General features: G+C 42.4%; 1 protein-coding gene across 4 annotated transcripts in view; it reads right to left on the reverse strand.

Moving 5' to 3' along the window:
- The window catches only part of SPECC1 (sperm antigen with calponin homology and coiled-coil domains 1), a 261,258-nt gene that overhangs the window by 110,518 nt on the left and 134,636 nt on the right, over positions 1–16,104 (reverse strand). For 3 of the 4 annotated variants that reach the window (XM_071219291.1, XM_071219292.1, XM_071219290.1), the window contains exons 5-7: positions 12,211–12,418; positions 7,846–7,919; positions 7,273–7,451 (exon numbers count right to left, since the gene is read on the reverse strand). In XM_071219291.1, the coding sequence (XP_071075392.1) occupies positions 7,273–7,451; positions 7,846–7,919; positions 12,211–12,418 (461 nt within the window). Of the gene's footprint in view, positions 1–1,655; positions 2,929–7,272; positions 7,452–7,845; positions 7,920–12,210; positions 12,419–16,104 lie in introns of those variants that run through there. The other variant, XM_071219293.1, reaches the window with a different exon arrangement.

Consider the following 16,104-nt stretch of genomic DNA (forward strand, 5'->3'; position numbering starts at 1 on the left):
TGAAAGGATGAATTTAAAAAAATGGTATCAGCAACCTAATAATTCTATTAAAATATCTTTAAGTAGAACCAGCTCAAGAGAAAAAGGAAATCAGGGCATATGGAAAAGTCTCTCTGAACACAGATGACATGAACAAAGTAAGGTGAGATTTCAAGCCAGCAGGCAAAGGATAATTTTGGTAATAAATGGTGGCGGTATGACTGGCTCTCATATGGAAGAAAAAGACCTACACCTCACATCAGACCAGAAAAAGAAGGAAGAACTAAATATATGTATGTGTATGTGTCTATAAAATAGATGAAGAAAATGTAATAGCCTATTTCTAAAAGACTAGGGTAGAAAAAATCCGTAGACAGAAACAAAACACCCAGAAGCAGTAAAGGAAAATACTGACAGATTGTACTGCACAACAATATAACATTTTCCAGGACAAAGATGATAAAGACCAAAGACCCAAAATACACTGGGATAAATGCAAGTCCCTAATAAAACACTGATTTAAAAACTGATAAGAGAAAAACAATCAGCTTTTGAGTTAAACTAGCAATTCTCAACAGAGAAAATGCAAATGTTTAAGACATAATAATATGCTCAGGGAAATGCAAGTTGAAGTACTAATGAGATAGTATTTTTTGCTTACCCTACTGGTAAAAATTAAGATTGATACTCCCTGCAGCTGCTAAGGCTGTGTATAAACAGCTACTCTCATCAAGAGAGTAAAATGTCACCAGTCTCAAGTAAGAAATCCAGCACTATGTTAAAATGAAAAGTGTGCGTATTCTCTAATGCAGCATTACAAGCATTACACTTTTAGGAACCCAGTCTGTCAAAATAGAAACATAAGTATAAAGCTATATAAATAAGAATTATTATGGTATTATCTAGAAAGAAAAACACTAGAAAATATAACCTTGAGGTTCACCAGTGTGACAATATTTGAATACTACAGGGCACATCTGTCCACTGGGACACTGGGACACCACGAAACTATTAAATGAGTTAAATTCCTGTATATTGAGTTGGAAGGATGCCCATTTACACTCGTTACGTGAAACCTGAACGTGCAGAGTAATGTACAGACTATAATCCTATTTTTGTAAAAAATATATAAATTAACCATACATATGTATAATATATATTTATATGAGTAAGAGGAGAGGTAAAGAAAAATATTTACTATGAACACTGGTTACCTTACAGGGTCATCCTAGGGAGCAAGAAAGATTAATATTTTTCTTCATACATCTCCATTTTGTTACCAGTATACCCAAATATTGCTTCGTAAGTAAGAAGAAATCCAATACATTAACTCACCAAATGACCTATTTGTTTTTAATTTTCAAGAAGACAAATCTAGACTTTAAAGTTCATGTGAGTTTCCAACAGTTTTGCTTTAAAAATTAATTTATGCAAAATTAGTAGTTTTGCTTCTTGCTCTCTTGTCCTAATAAAATCACATAAAAATGACATTTATATTTAAAATCAACCTCCTGTCTACAGCCTGTATTGAAAGTCCAGCTTGCTACCTTAAGTTCTAGTTATCTGACGTGGCTTTAAAGTTCTGAAGCTACACGCACCAGAAAATTGAGAACAAAACGACATAAAGGCCCTGCAGAAATTTGGCCAGTGATTAAAAAAAATCAGGCAACAGACTGTTCTAAATAATAACATTTATTTAGTACTTCATAAATGCTTACATATAAAAATATCCAATAGTCCCCAGAATAAAGGCAAGTCAAAATATGGGGTGCAAATACAGCTGGGAATTTTAAGTTCACATTGGACCTTTCTTATTGTTTATATTTGGAAATGTCTGAGGTAAAGATGTCCCAAAATATAAATTTCTATCCCACCAGGTCTCCAATGTGACACCCACAGTGCTCCTCCTGGGTGGAAGAGCCGTCCTGTTCCTAAGTTTCCTTGGACCAGACAGTAACTCTTGTCTTATCCTTTGGATGACGTAGCTGCTAAGGCCCCAACACTGTGGACTGTACACTAGTTCCTCACATGAGAACTGCAGGACTTGCTGACCTGGATAAAGATCTTCACAAACCTATGTACTTCCAACAGTTTAAAATCACACTTTGAACTTTATACTTCTGGATTTTAAAAGTCTTTAAGTTTCCAGGGTTAAGTTTTATTCATGAGGCTTTGGTTACAGTTGTTATTTTCTGAGATTCCAATTAGGATTGTCACCGCATTAAGCTATCTGGTCTAACTACATCCTTTATTACCAATGAAACAACTATATATGTTGAGCCCAGCAGAGAGTTTTGGAAATCAAACCAAAGGTAAGTGGGTGGCTTATTTCAGATGAGGTAATGAAGTCAGACTCCCATTTGAACAGGCTCACTGAAGCCTTGGTGTAAATAAAACAGAACTTTCTAACTTCTTCAGAATGAGACGTTACACAGATGGCTTCCTCTTTTGACTCAAATAGTGTTAATTCCAAGATTGTCAGATACCATATTCAAAAGGAATCACAAAAATAAACTCCAAAAAGTAAGACACAAGCATGGCTTGACTCGTCAGCTCCCTGAATTTGCTCTGCCATGCTCTCTAAAGATGTGAGCTGTGCATTAATTTTTTCACAACACACTTACGGTTTATTTTTTTCACCCAAATTTCATTTTATGCTCCAAATAAAAGACTGCTGAATCTTCGAGAAAAAGGAAAAAAAAAAGAGGGAAGAATCATCTTTGTGCAATGAGTTGATTCCAAAAATGTAGGGAAAAGGTAAAGAGACTTGATCGTAATGACTCTGCGTGCAACAGTGGATATTATAAGGAGACAGCTCTTCATAAGGAGCTCATATCTCCTCTACACCATTTCCCCTTTCAAATAGAAATGACTGTAGTTTCCCGTCACACAAGGGCTGGGCTGTCTTTCTTCCATCAAATGCTCTGCTAGCTGACAGAGACCATGGAGCTGTGAAAATAGAAATGGGAGGGGAAAGGCTGGTAAAGGAGTTACTTAATGCAACATGATCTTAGTCTATGAATGTAAGTACTAAGAGCTGATACTGTCCCACAGGGAAAACCTAAGATCTAGAACGGGACTAACATGTTTGAATTCCTACTGTTCCAATTTTCTTGGAAGCCAAAATATCTTCAGACAGAGAAATGCTAGACTTCAAAATGCCATTACAAGTCTCCACTAGATCTTCACCAACAGATAGTTGTGTTGGTAGAGATGTCCAAGATAGATAAAAATCAGGCTTTCTGTAATTTACAGTGACTTGTGCTTCCCTCTGCTGTCCTATAGTGAAAACCAAAAAAGAGAAAAAGAAAAAAATTTCTTTTATTATTATAGCATAAAAATCCTAAAGACCTAAGGGAAGCTCATGTCCATGTACTCCAAAGCAAATCTGTAAAGATGGGGGTTGGGGAGCAGGGAAGCACACATAGCTGTTCAGAATTATAGGCTATGTATCTAGTGCCTTCAGTGCAAATTTAAGCTATGAAAAATTATGTAGTAGGAGAGTGAGAGACTTAAGCTTGTCAGGATACCAGAGGACCGCTTTCTACACTGACCAAATAAAAGGCCATAGGCCCCTGAAATCCAAAGGTACTGCTCAGAAATTGCTTAGGAAATCTGCAGGTGAGCTGGTCCCCTTCCACCAGAGCAGGGATACTGTATCAAAGCACCTGCAGCAGGAGAGCTGGAAAAGACGACTTAATGACAAGAATCTGTACCTCCAACTTCCACACTCTGCCTTCCAGTGACGACCCCAGAACTGTGGAGCAGCCATGATGTGTTACAGCTATAAGAACAACACAGGGCAGCAGGGCATACGACTGGCGTTAGCGCAGAACACAGCTGGGCACACAGACTTAAAAGCCAATTCCAGAGAGTCTGGCAGTGATGTGCAGCCATGCTGCTTGCTTCAGAGGTGACGACACGAGAACCAGGGGTACAAGCACCACACACTTCAAATCTTAGCATTCTATTAGAAACGATACAGTTAATCAGGCACAGACTGTTTAGTGATTTTAATGATCTCTCTCTTGAGATGTTTTCCATGGATGCTTATTGGTGTCATGGGATAAACACAGAAAGAATCGAGTAAGTCACCCTAAAACTAGTGGGCTTTACTGAGAAAATACATAGGTCTTTCCCTGCCACTGGCTGAGAGGCCCTGTCATGACTGCTCTTCAACAATGTCTCTCTGCAGAGTGACTGAATGTGGCCCATCAAGTTGTTAAGTCGAGCTGTATGTATGTTCTCTGTGTCTGCCAGGCCCCAGACTCAAAGTTTCATGAAAAATATTTGATGTTTTAATTTCAACAAAAGTTTTCATTTCAATGTCTTTCTCCTAATAGTTCAAAATGAGAAGCAGCCAGAGTTGAAAAGTTATTCATTATCCTTTCATCCATTAATTTGTACAAGTCCAGCTTTAAAACATAGTCACTTTCAGGTCCATAAAAACTGCATTGCTTGTTCAGATTTCTGAAGAGAAAGATGAGGTCCACAGCCCAGCTGAAATAGAGAAGTGCCGCTGCATCAAGGAGCGTCCAAGGACTGCACTAGAAAGAAGGCGTGGTTGGCACCGCAGCTCCTGACTCTCCTGTCAGAGACACCAGCTGACCAACAGGGCTTGGAAAACAACTGAGCTTACAGGGGCCGTAAACAACGACCCCAGCTTATCTCCTCATTCCAGAGAGGAAGGATCTTGCCTGGGAAAGACACCTTGCCAGTTGGTGGGAAAGACGAGATCAGAGTCTCATTCCCCATATACATTAACATTAGTAATTCTGACTCTAAAATAAAAATAACCTTTGAAAACATAACAGGACTGATGATCACTAATGAGCTAAGTTTTCAAACTATCTAAAATACTACATTATATAATAGTCCACTGTGTCTTAGCGATTGAGTTCTTGGTAATAAGTGCAAACTGCATTTGCCCTCCTACTAACCTAACTAGATTCCTTTGAGTGCTCATATTTGCAAAATGAGAATTTAAATCCCTGAATCCCATGTTACAATCAAGGTACTTTGCAGAGGCTCTTACCTTCTTCTCTTGGTTGTATAACTACTTGGAAGAGCTCGTCAGAGAATTTTTGCAACTTCTTTGGTTGTGTCTAAAGCAAGAATGACTTCTGAGTTCTCATTAAATGACTATCAAAGTCAAATGGAGTTTCAGTCAAGAACCCATTCAGTCAAGATGGGAATATTATGTCACTTCAGGACCTTTGAGGGCACGAGCTGGTTTCAGGTCTTGATCATGTGGTAGATTCCAGAAGTGGCTGAGCCATCACTGGGTAGTAACTTGCAAATAGGCAACTCTTTAGATGGGGCAGTATGCCAGAAAAGCATAGAATCAGACAGGAAACCAGCTCCAGCATTGTTTGAAGTCCTGCCCAATGCAATGATAGGCAAGGAACACAGTGAAGCCTACAGGGTTTTGGTAACATGTCATGTTCTGGATTGGTGGCAATTCTAAGATATGAAACATTTTGTGATAAGGGGTTAAACTGCTAGATTTTGGAAGTGGGTTTGAAAATCACTGGAAAATCAAAAGACAAATACATCATGTTAAAACACTAACCCTTGTTTGAAGATGTAGGATATAGCCTATGGACCCCTAAATTGTCAAGACGCACGCAGAGATTTCCTATGATATCAGAGTTCACGTAGTATAACCAGGCCTGTATAGTAGAACCTATGTTAGAAATGCAGCATCTCATACATTAACACAAACTCAAGACTTGCCTTTAAGCATTTATCTTTAAAATAATGTATAATGTAAGAATGCAAGTTATGATTTGGTTCCTCTACCAAACACACAATATAAAAGCAAGACAAATGGACAAATAGAGAAAACACAAGAGAACACCAGAATGACCTCAGGAATATTTCAATAGGGAAACACTATCTGTTCTCCTTCACCCTTAACTTAGAATTCACACGCTGTGGTGGCCAGAGGGTGCAGGTGTGACTGTGAGATAACAGTCTCGATTTTCGAGTGGGAACTGTGGAGTCAGCTACACATCTTACCTTAACCTCCCATGAGAGGCTCCTTAACAGAAAAGTCATAAACAAAAGAATGAGGAATTGACTGAAGCAAATTTGGTAAGAGAATCAACAGAATTCTAAAAAATCTATTCTTTCCATTGTCATGGAATTCATAATACACCAGACCCACAGACTCAGAATCTAGCCAATGAACAACCTTCCTGATCCTGGAAAACATGTACAATCAGCATTCAGACCCACTAAATCTGGTTTTTACAAATGCTACATTTGAGAAACACCTGAAAATTCAAAATCATTTCCTAATCTCAAAAGTAAGGAAGGACATTTACTCCTGATTGGGGATATATAACAGTGTATTAGTTAAAGCCTAAAATAATTATTTATAATCTTGTTTGTAAATCATTTAAATTTTAAATAATAATTAACTTTGAGATCCCTTTAGGAATACCTCCTTCTGAAATTTCACTGTTAAGGGAGCTTTCTGGGGCCACGGATTGTGTGATTTCCTTCCCTTAAGAACTGGTGTGGCTCAGTGGGTCAGGCGCCATCCCACAAAGCAAAAGGTGGCTGGCTCGATTTCTGGTCAGGGCACGTGCCTGGGTGGTGGGTTTGGTCCCCAGTCAGGGTATGTATAAGAGACAACCAATCGATGTTTCTCTCCCTCCCTTCTCCTCTTTCTAAAAAATTAAATTAAATTAAAAATAAGAAATAAAAGAACAGAAAGCAAAGCCACGTATTAGTCAGGTATGTGTTTTCCATGCTTATCCTTTTTAACAAAGTGGGTCATTTCCAGAGCTTCCTGGGGCAGCCCACAGATACTGCCAATGAAGAAGCGTGTCCCTGGGCTGGGAGGAGCGAGCCCTTTATCTGGTACTGACTCCCTCATGGCACAAGAGTGACCTGTGAGAGGTGCTGCTGCTGCCTGCTGATGTGGGTGCTTCCCTGCACTCACAAACAGCACTCACAGACACTGAGGTTTAAGGAGCATCAAAGACAAAACTTTCATTCTTTCAACCCAGGAGACACTTGGCTAGAGTGTTTGTACAAATGTAAGTGAAGAATTTTCTTATCACCTTAGGCCAACCCATGGCAGTGACCAGCATTGGATGTAACATTTCTACTGTGCAGTGGCAGTAGTGGTAGAGTAAGCTGAGAAAAGAGAAAAACTTTAGCACAGAGACACATAAAAGCATCACAGAAGGCCATGCACAGTGATTAAGTGAGAAGCCAAGCACTCTGTGGGAGCCCTTAGACTCACAAAGGCACAAAGGCATGGCTCCCCTCGTGACCAACCTGCTGTGGCCCTGCATGTCCCCCAGCTCTTTCTGCAGTCTAGCATTCTTTTCCTCTTCCTCCAACAGTCTCCTCTTCACTGTGCGCAGCTCCTGTTGGGCCTCACACTTGATGTCGTTGGCTACCACCACTGCAGTCTGCAGGTCTGCCTGGAACCGCCTCCACTCTTCAGTTTCCTCCTGAAAATGCCAGAGTCCATGTCAGCATCAGATGCCCAGCCACCAGGACTGGCCCCCTGCCAGCGGTTACAGAGACCCCATGCCCAACACTGAGCGAGGCTGGCTGGGCTGTCCGCAGTGAGGCACTGCTTTGATGGCACCCCACTACCGGGAAAAGGCACAGGTGGGAAGCACACTTCGGGTTATCAGAGTTCTCCATCCTGAACCTGAACAGCTGCTTTAATTTTACTTCCTGTCAACACTAATTTGGACCCATGCCATGGAAATGTACTATGAGAAAAACAGGCTACAGAGAGTATTCAGGGTATTTTTCAAAGGTTTTCAAACTAAAAGAGGAATATTTCTAGTAAAATGTTGAAGAAGGTCCCCATCCCCTGCTGTAACTGCATCTCACCTTTATCTGCTTAGTCAGAGTCTTCAGCTGCCTTTCCAGGTCTGCTTTCTGTTCCTCCAGCTTCAACACATTGCCTAGAAATAAATAAGTCAGACAGAGCTGGAAGAGTTGGGAGACTCTTGGGAGAAGATAAGCTAGGTAGGAAAGGAGCAGCTCTGGATTTGGCCCCAGACTTTAAAATCCATCTATTCTAGTATAAATTCCATCCTCAGCACCCTGCAAACCGGCAGCCAGAAGCAGGAGGTTCTTCTAAAATAGAAAATGGGAATACAAAACAGTGGTGTTTCAGTCTGGTTATACCCTCAGATGACAGGCTGTACAACCATGTAGCACTATGAGAAGAGACCTCAATAGCTACTCACACTTATTACACTTACTCTAGGTCTCCCTGATGTTTGTACCCATCATCCTGAATGTCCTTTATTGCTGTGAGGCTTCTGTGTAACAGAGGATATGACTGGTTATTACTATGGTGACTTTTAGACCCGTTTCCAGAGTTGTAGTTCTTAATAGAATTTTAACCTCACAATCACATGAAGCTTTTCATCAGCACAGATGTTCAAGCCCCAGACTCTGACCTTCGGAATGGGGATCTCCAAGGGCAGATGGAACACGGGTGTATATACTTTAACAGCTCCCTAATTAAGAACATCTTTAACTCCGTCCTCTCTCTGCCTCTAACTTTCACCATGTTGCTATCAGAGTCATTTCAAGGTAAATCTGATCATGTCCCCAACCTAGTTAAAATTCTTCAGTGTTTCCTCATGATCCACTTCAGAGCCATTGTTATCTGCATGAATCAGAATGATCAGAGAAGTTTCAGGAAACAAACCCACAGGGTTGGGTCCTACACCAGCAGTTCTAATTCAGCATGTGGGGCCTGAGAATTTGTGTTTGGGGTCAATGCTACAGAATGAGAAAATGCTCCTTAACTTCTTTAATTTTTTTTGTCCCTTTCTTTCAGGGATTTTATGGGGAGGAGTAATTATCCTCGGCTGGATTTTTGTATCCCTGGGCCTCCTAGTTAAAGAGACATCTTAATAATATCTTCCTATCCCTGACAGAAGTTAAATGTTTCTTACCAGATGCACAGTCTGTGTTATTTTCAATCCTGGATATGTTATGATACAAATGCAGGGAGTTGGCCTGACATCTGTCCTGGACATTAATTATAAGCTTCTTTCTTGGTATGTATGTGCTGACTTTAAGGATTTGGAGACAAAACAACCAAATTCTCAATTGCAGTATATTATTAAAAGGAAAAAAAAAAAGCAAAACTGGACTTCTGTTCTTTGACTTTATACTTTTCAAGTGTGGGCTGTGTTTGTAAATATACACTGACCACTGGCAATGATGGAGGGGCGTCTTGCTGCAGTTACATTTTTGTCAAACAAAATGTTATTTGTGTTTTATGCAGTAGGTTTGTTTGCCAGTGTCCTTGTAAAAAAAAAAAAAAAAAAAAAAAAGCCCCTCCTGAGTCAAAAGAGTAAGAAGCTAGGAAAATTCCTGGGCAAGTGGAATGGGGAAACTGAGACAAGACAATTAAACCAGGCCAGTCAATTTGAACAATTTATAGCCAGCTGGTGAATCGCAAGACCTTACCTCCTCTAACCAAGGACACTTGAGAGTGAGTGGCTTACACCGCTCCTTCTAGACCAGAGAATACACAGCTTAAATCTCCCTGGTCGGGGACATAGAGAACAGAGACCCAGTTAGTGCCATTGGTGCCAACTAAACCCAAGGACAGATGAAGTCAGGGAACAAATAGCAAAAACCCAATTAGAGCCAGACAGAGCCGAGATAAATGTAAAGCAGTAAAGCAGACCAGAGAATAATCCCAACTCCCCTATACACTCATTTCTGATGCATCAGCATATTAAAAAAGGCATCTGGAAAGCCGGTGAATATTCTGCTGAAGCCCTCCCTTAAGATTCTCGTCCACAGGAGATAAAAACCCTCAAGACAACGACCTGATGCAGGCTCACTCTAGAGCATGCCCATGCCCCTTCTCAGGCATGAACTTGTTACTTCCTCCTAAGCTCTACGGGTCCCCGGGAGACTTGCAACCAGAAAAGCAGCGGGCAGTGGTGGCTTGACCCAGGCTAACCACCTTATCCTGTCTCCAAGGCCTGTTTTTTCGACTTCTCAGTGAGCTAACAGCAGCCCTGCCCTGGCTTACTTCTTTCCTATTATGGCTCTAGGGAGCCAAAGCAGAGCCCTGCCTGGGCTCTCTCCTGTTGTTTCTTCTACCCAAAATCTTTCCTTTATTTCACTGCCCCCAGCTTTAGCCAACGTACTCTCAAAATCACATGGACTCATGTTGTGAAACCTCTTTGGTACAAAGAATCTACCACTACAGGCCAGTCTGAGGCAGACCTCCTTGGCCTGGTGACATTCCCATCAGTGCTGGAAACCTGGTGCCCACATAACCCTTTTCCTGCATAATAGTCAACAGGCATTTAAAAATTTTCTCTAGCCCTGGCTGGGTGGCCCAATTGATTGGAGAATCATCTGGTTCACCGAAAGGTCATGGGTTCAGTCCTGGTCAGAGAATGTAGAAGAGGCAACTGATTGATGTTTCTCTCTCACATATCAATCTCTCTCACACATCAATCTCTCTCTCTTAAAAAAAAAAAAAAAATCAGCCCTGACTGGTGTGGCCCAGTGGATTGAGCATCAGACTGCAAAGCAAAGGGTCACTGGTTCAATCCCCAGCCAGGGCACATGCCTGGGTTGCCGGCCAGGTCCCCAGGAAGGGGTGCATGAGAGACAACCACACATTCACATTTCTCTCCCTCTCTTTCTCTCTCCCTTCCCCTCTATCTAAAAATAAATAAAATCTTTATCTTCAGGTGAAGATTTAAAAAAAAATTTCCCATAGCCTCCTGATCTACAGAACCTGCCTCACCTGCAAATTTTTAACTTTCCTCATGAGCTGTGTGGCCTCTGCCAGAACTAGATGAGGAGATTTTAACGCCTTCCTGACCCTGGGACACATGACTATAAATTTGTCTGGTTTCTGGCTTCACAACAACACTGTCCATATGTTTTTGGTTTTTAATAGGTTGTCATCACATGAAGCCACAAATTGAGCCGCTTTCCCACAGCTTCATTGCACAGCGCAAATTTCACTGTGAGTGCTCTCGGGAGCAGTCTCAGATGCAGGCTGGTGAATGTCCACTTCCTTTACCCAGCGGTTTTAGTTAACAGGGAATTGTTCAATGAGCACTACTGATTTGTTAACACTGAACTTGCGGCCGACAGCAATGTAGCCTGTGCTCAAACAAGGCTGACCTAACTCACCTCCTTTTTCCACAAGGCAATTGCAGCCTTCCTGTGCATGGGGACCATTTTAAACAGTGAAATCACCCACACAGAGCATAAAACTACAAAACACAGGGCACTAAATAAGCCATGAAAAAGACACCTGTTTACAGTGAGCAAGTTGAAACCAGGGGGCGAGTGTCACGGAGTTCCGCCTGCACTGGGAATGCACTTTGGGAGACTCACACTTCCCACCGCTCTGCACAGGTCTGTGAATGACCTTCAGAGGGTTAAGAGAACTAATTCTGAAGCTACAAATAAATATTGGCAAGCAGGTGAGTTCACAAATATGGATTCCAGGAATAGACAATTAGAACTAGGCACACTGGGGAATTTTGCAGGCCACCAACTCTGCTATTTTTAGCAAAGGTTAGTGTCACTAAAAGCTTTGTGTGTTAATTTTTTTGTTACAAAAGCAAAAACACATTAGATGAGATCATTTAATAAGACTTATTTGGACAAAGCGGGCAATGTGTAACTGATCTCTTTTAAAAATGTCTTTCCCTATTCAAAGCAAACAATGATTCTGTAAATGAGCCATGTATTAGTGCCTCTTCAGTAACAAAGAGGCCACCTTTTCCATTATTTGATATCCTACCATCAAAGGGACACATGTTGAAATTGCTTCCTCCCTGACACAAGAGCACACATTGTTCAAATCAGTTTATCTGTCACACATCTTTTTATCCATCAGACCCAAAATGAGGACACCCTGTCATACGTGATGAGTGGGGTCCACCGTGTGGTTCACGCACAGTGTATCTAACACTCTGAAATGGGTTTACTCTATTTACAATCACCTCACGCTGTTGACTCACGTTCAACAACCTTTTCTTCTACATTACCCATTTTCCAACTTTGTCTAGGAGATTAATTATTCTGTCTTTCTTAATTGCCATTCTTCCTAGGACATTACAGAATATTCAAAAGAAAGACTTTTCATAAGTCTTTCATGCTTGCTTACATTACTCACTGCTGCTGGTTTCTTTCCTATCCTAGTCACACCTGATCCATGTTTCACCAGGGCTCGATTTCACTTACTTTCCAGCTCACTGATGAGTTGATTATTATGTAACTTAACAGCTCGATGCTGTTCCACCTGATCTTCCAACTCAAATATGGTTTCCTTCATGTCTTTAATCTCTGCATCACTCTCAGATGCTTTCTCTTGCAGTTTCAGGCTGGTTCTGCTCAGCTGTTCGGCTTGATGATCACATATCTCCTTCAAGTAAGAATAATCCTTTTCCACCTAGAATAAAAAGCAGGTTTCCTGGTCAATTTAACAGGAAAAAGTACCTCACACATTAGCATCGGGCTCATCAACCCAACAGCAAGGGAAGCTCTTGGCACATGCCATGCCGTCATCATTGCTGTAGACTTAGCCTTGGACTTAGCCTTAGCCAAGTCTATAAATACTCACAGAAATGTGATATGTGTAAAAGGACAAATGGGTGGATTCTGTGCCCCTTTCTACCGGCATAAAGAAAGCTGCACATACATAAATATCCTTCTTCAGGCACCTGGGTAAAACTGCACTCACACTGGGAGGCTCAGGTACCAGGTGTGGCTGCCAAACCTCACATCTGCTATGGAGCAGCGCCGTCTGCTGGTAAGCCAGGAACAACACCCCCTCAGACCTAACATCCCCTACAAACCCCAAATCTCTTTAATCATAAAGTACTTGTGGTGACAGTGGGGGTTTTTTTCAGAGGAATGTAACATTAACATCATAGGGAACACCAGTTGAAGGCACACAACACAGACCTGTGTGCGCGCCCCACAAAGAGACGCGGTGCAGCACACTCGCTCACCTGACCCTTCAACTTTTAATCATTAAACACTTAAAATATACAGAAAAGCACCAAAAGTGATGCAATAACCACACAGACTTAACAGTGGTTAAATTTTGCCACATTTGGTAATTTTTTTTACTTTAACAAGATTTGTTAAGACCTCAACTTCCCTCCCACCCTAGAGAGTAACATATATTTCCCTAAAATTGGTGTGTGGTCATCCCTTGAATGGTTTTTATACATAAAACTTTTACACAAATGATGTTATACTATATTATGCTTTTGCAGTGTACTGGATTATATTGCATTATATTATATGGTAATGTGTTTTTGTCCTGTATTACACTATGCTCATTACGCTTTTTTAACTCCTTTTTGAGATGCATCCATGTCAACATACGTCGCTCTAGGTCTTCACTGTAAATGTTGCATAGCATTCTGTTGTCTGAATATACTAATTTTATTATTTTGAATGTCCCTTTTCTATAGTCTCTTAATTACTGTTACTATATAGTTTTATATTTATCAGCTAATGTAAGCTTGATACCTAGTAGATTTCTTCCTAAATTTGGAGGGGTTTCCATATACAATATGTTTTTTCCAACTGTATTTCACATCTAAAACCTTCCTAGGCTGAACACTCTCTGGGGACAGAGACCCTGTATTCTCTCTTCACACTTGTATCCCCAGCGCCTACAGTGTCAGACACATAAGAGGCCCTAATAAATGTCTGATGAATGAACAGACAGTGGAAGGCAGCACAGAACTGTCTTTTGATCGGGAGGTTGTGACATACAATACAGAAAGAAGAGGGGGAAGGAGGCAGGGAGTAAGGAGAGAGTGCCAGCGTGGGAAAGAACAAGAGTACTGCTTACCCTTGGGGAGAGCACTGCTCCCTGAAACTTGTGTTTCAGCTATAAAGATGTATAGCTCTGTACTGCAACATAAACTATGTCATTGTGGGCTGTTGTCCTAAGTTTCAAATCTATTGTAGTACATGAAAATGACTAAGGGTGGGGCCTGGAGCCTGACTACCAGAGTTTAAATCCCAGTACAACCTGAGAGAGCTGAGGGACAGTGCCAGGGTCCCCATGCTAGGTCCCTCTCCCACAGGGCCCATAGACACCATCTCTCCTGAGCTGAGCACTCCCCTCCCTACAGCATCAGCCTACAGGAATGCACTAAATAGCCCCACCCTCCAACTCCCTATCCTCTGAGCTCACACCCTGGGGATGAGTGAGCTGCCCAGCCTGTGGTGTGGACTTTCTTGGATGGCTCTTGAGGGCGAACTATGCGGGTATCACAGATTGAGTTGTGTAGGTCTGGGGTGGGGGCTACTCCCCTCCCCCACCTCTGGCCCTGACCAGCTGCACTGCCCACCAACCCACAGGAGATCCACTAGCCCCACTCTCCCATTTCCCAGAGGCCCTGCCTTGCCATGCACTACACAGAAGTGAGCTGGCTATGGCCAGCATGGGAGCCAGCATGGCCCTTGTAGTGGCCTCTCCTGGGAGGCTCTCCAGGAGGGAGAGACTGAGCTGTGTGGCTCCAGGGCAGGGGCCACTCTTCCCTCACATGCCCGACCAGCGCTGCCGGTCCTGTGCACAGAGAGCCCTCCCTTCACACGGCCTAGTCTTGGTCTGTCGGGGCCTGATGAACCCTGCTGCCTTCACCCTAACGGCTCCTGGAGACCCTGCCCACCACAAAGGTCCACAGGCACCTGCGGTGCAGGCTGACCTTGCTGTGCACTGCGAGTGTCGCTGAGTGGCCCCAGTGCCAGCACTGGTGCCAAGTGTGAATCTTTTTCAGTCCAGTGAACACTATTCACCCCTACCTGGTGACTCACTGAGAACCTACCTCATGCAACCCATATACCGCCAGAGGCCCTTTCAGTGACTGAGCCTAGCAGGCAGCCAGCAGGCAGAAGCAGATGCTGGGGAGTCTTGGACCTTCTGCTGACCTGCTCCTGGGGCTTGGTGCTGGTGAAAGCCAACCTTGGTGTGAATTTCCCCTCCCACATAGACCCAGGCCCAACAGAGGCAGCCACAAGCTGTGGACTGCTTTGTGACTCCAAACAGGTAGCCCAGGGCCGGTCACAGGTAGCGCCTAACATGACCTGCACTGGATCCCTCCTAAGAGGCCCCAGAGTCAACATACCTGCTGGCAGGATTCAGACCACATCAGAATAGGACCCAATTTGCTCCACAAGTGGCACATCCATAGGCAGATCTTGGCAGGCACAAACCCTGATGGGGTGAATTCTACTTCACGGGGTCAGCCTAGCACAGCAGCTGCTGGTTCACTGTGGTTGGGTCAGTCCTCACAGTTGGCCAGCCCAGGGTCAACCCCACCCCCGGATGAGCCAACAGCAATCAAGATTCAACTATCATAGGAGAACCCACATATGAGACATTCCTGGAGCACCTAGCTTAGGTGATCAGGTGCCACTGAGCCCCACAGGACACCTACTACATAAGACCTCATACCAAGAGTGGGAATCATAGCAGATCTTATTAGTACACAGAAACAATTACAGAGAGGCAGCCAGAATGGGGAGACAAAGAAACAGGCCCCAAATGAAAGAACAAAAGGAATCCCCAGAAAAAGAATCGAATGAAATGGAGACAAGGAATCTACCAGATACAGAGTTCAAAATAATTGTTATAAGAATGCTCAAGGAACATAGGGGAAGGGTAGATGAGCTCAAGCAAGAATGTAAAGAAATAGTAAACATAAAAAAACCCATAAAAGCCATAAAAAAATAACTAGGCAGAAGTAAAGAATACAATATCTGAAATAATAATACACTAGAAGGAATCAACAGCAGGTTAGATGAAGCAGAGGACTGAATCAGCAGTTTAGAAGACAAGGTAGCAGAAAACACCTAATCAAAACAGGAAAAAAAAAAAAATTTTTAAATGAGGATAGTTTAAGAGACCTTCTCTTATACAACATCTGCATTATAGGGGTACCACAAGGAGAAGAGAGCAAGAAATTCAAAACTTATTTGAAGAAATACCTGAAAACATCCCTAATCTGGGGAAGAAAAAAAGACATACAAGTATGGGAACTGCAGACAATCCCAAACAACATGAACCCAAAGAGGCCCACACCAAGACACATCATAATTACGATGGCAAAC

The sequence above is a fragment of the Desmodus rotundus genome, chromosome 9, assembly GCF_022682495.2.
Source record: "Desmodus rotundus isolate HL8 chromosome 9, HLdesRot8A.1, whole genome shotgun sequence".
Taxonomy (NCBI): domain Eukaryota; kingdom Metazoa; phylum Chordata; class Mammalia; order Chiroptera; family Phyllostomidae; genus Desmodus; species Desmodus rotundus.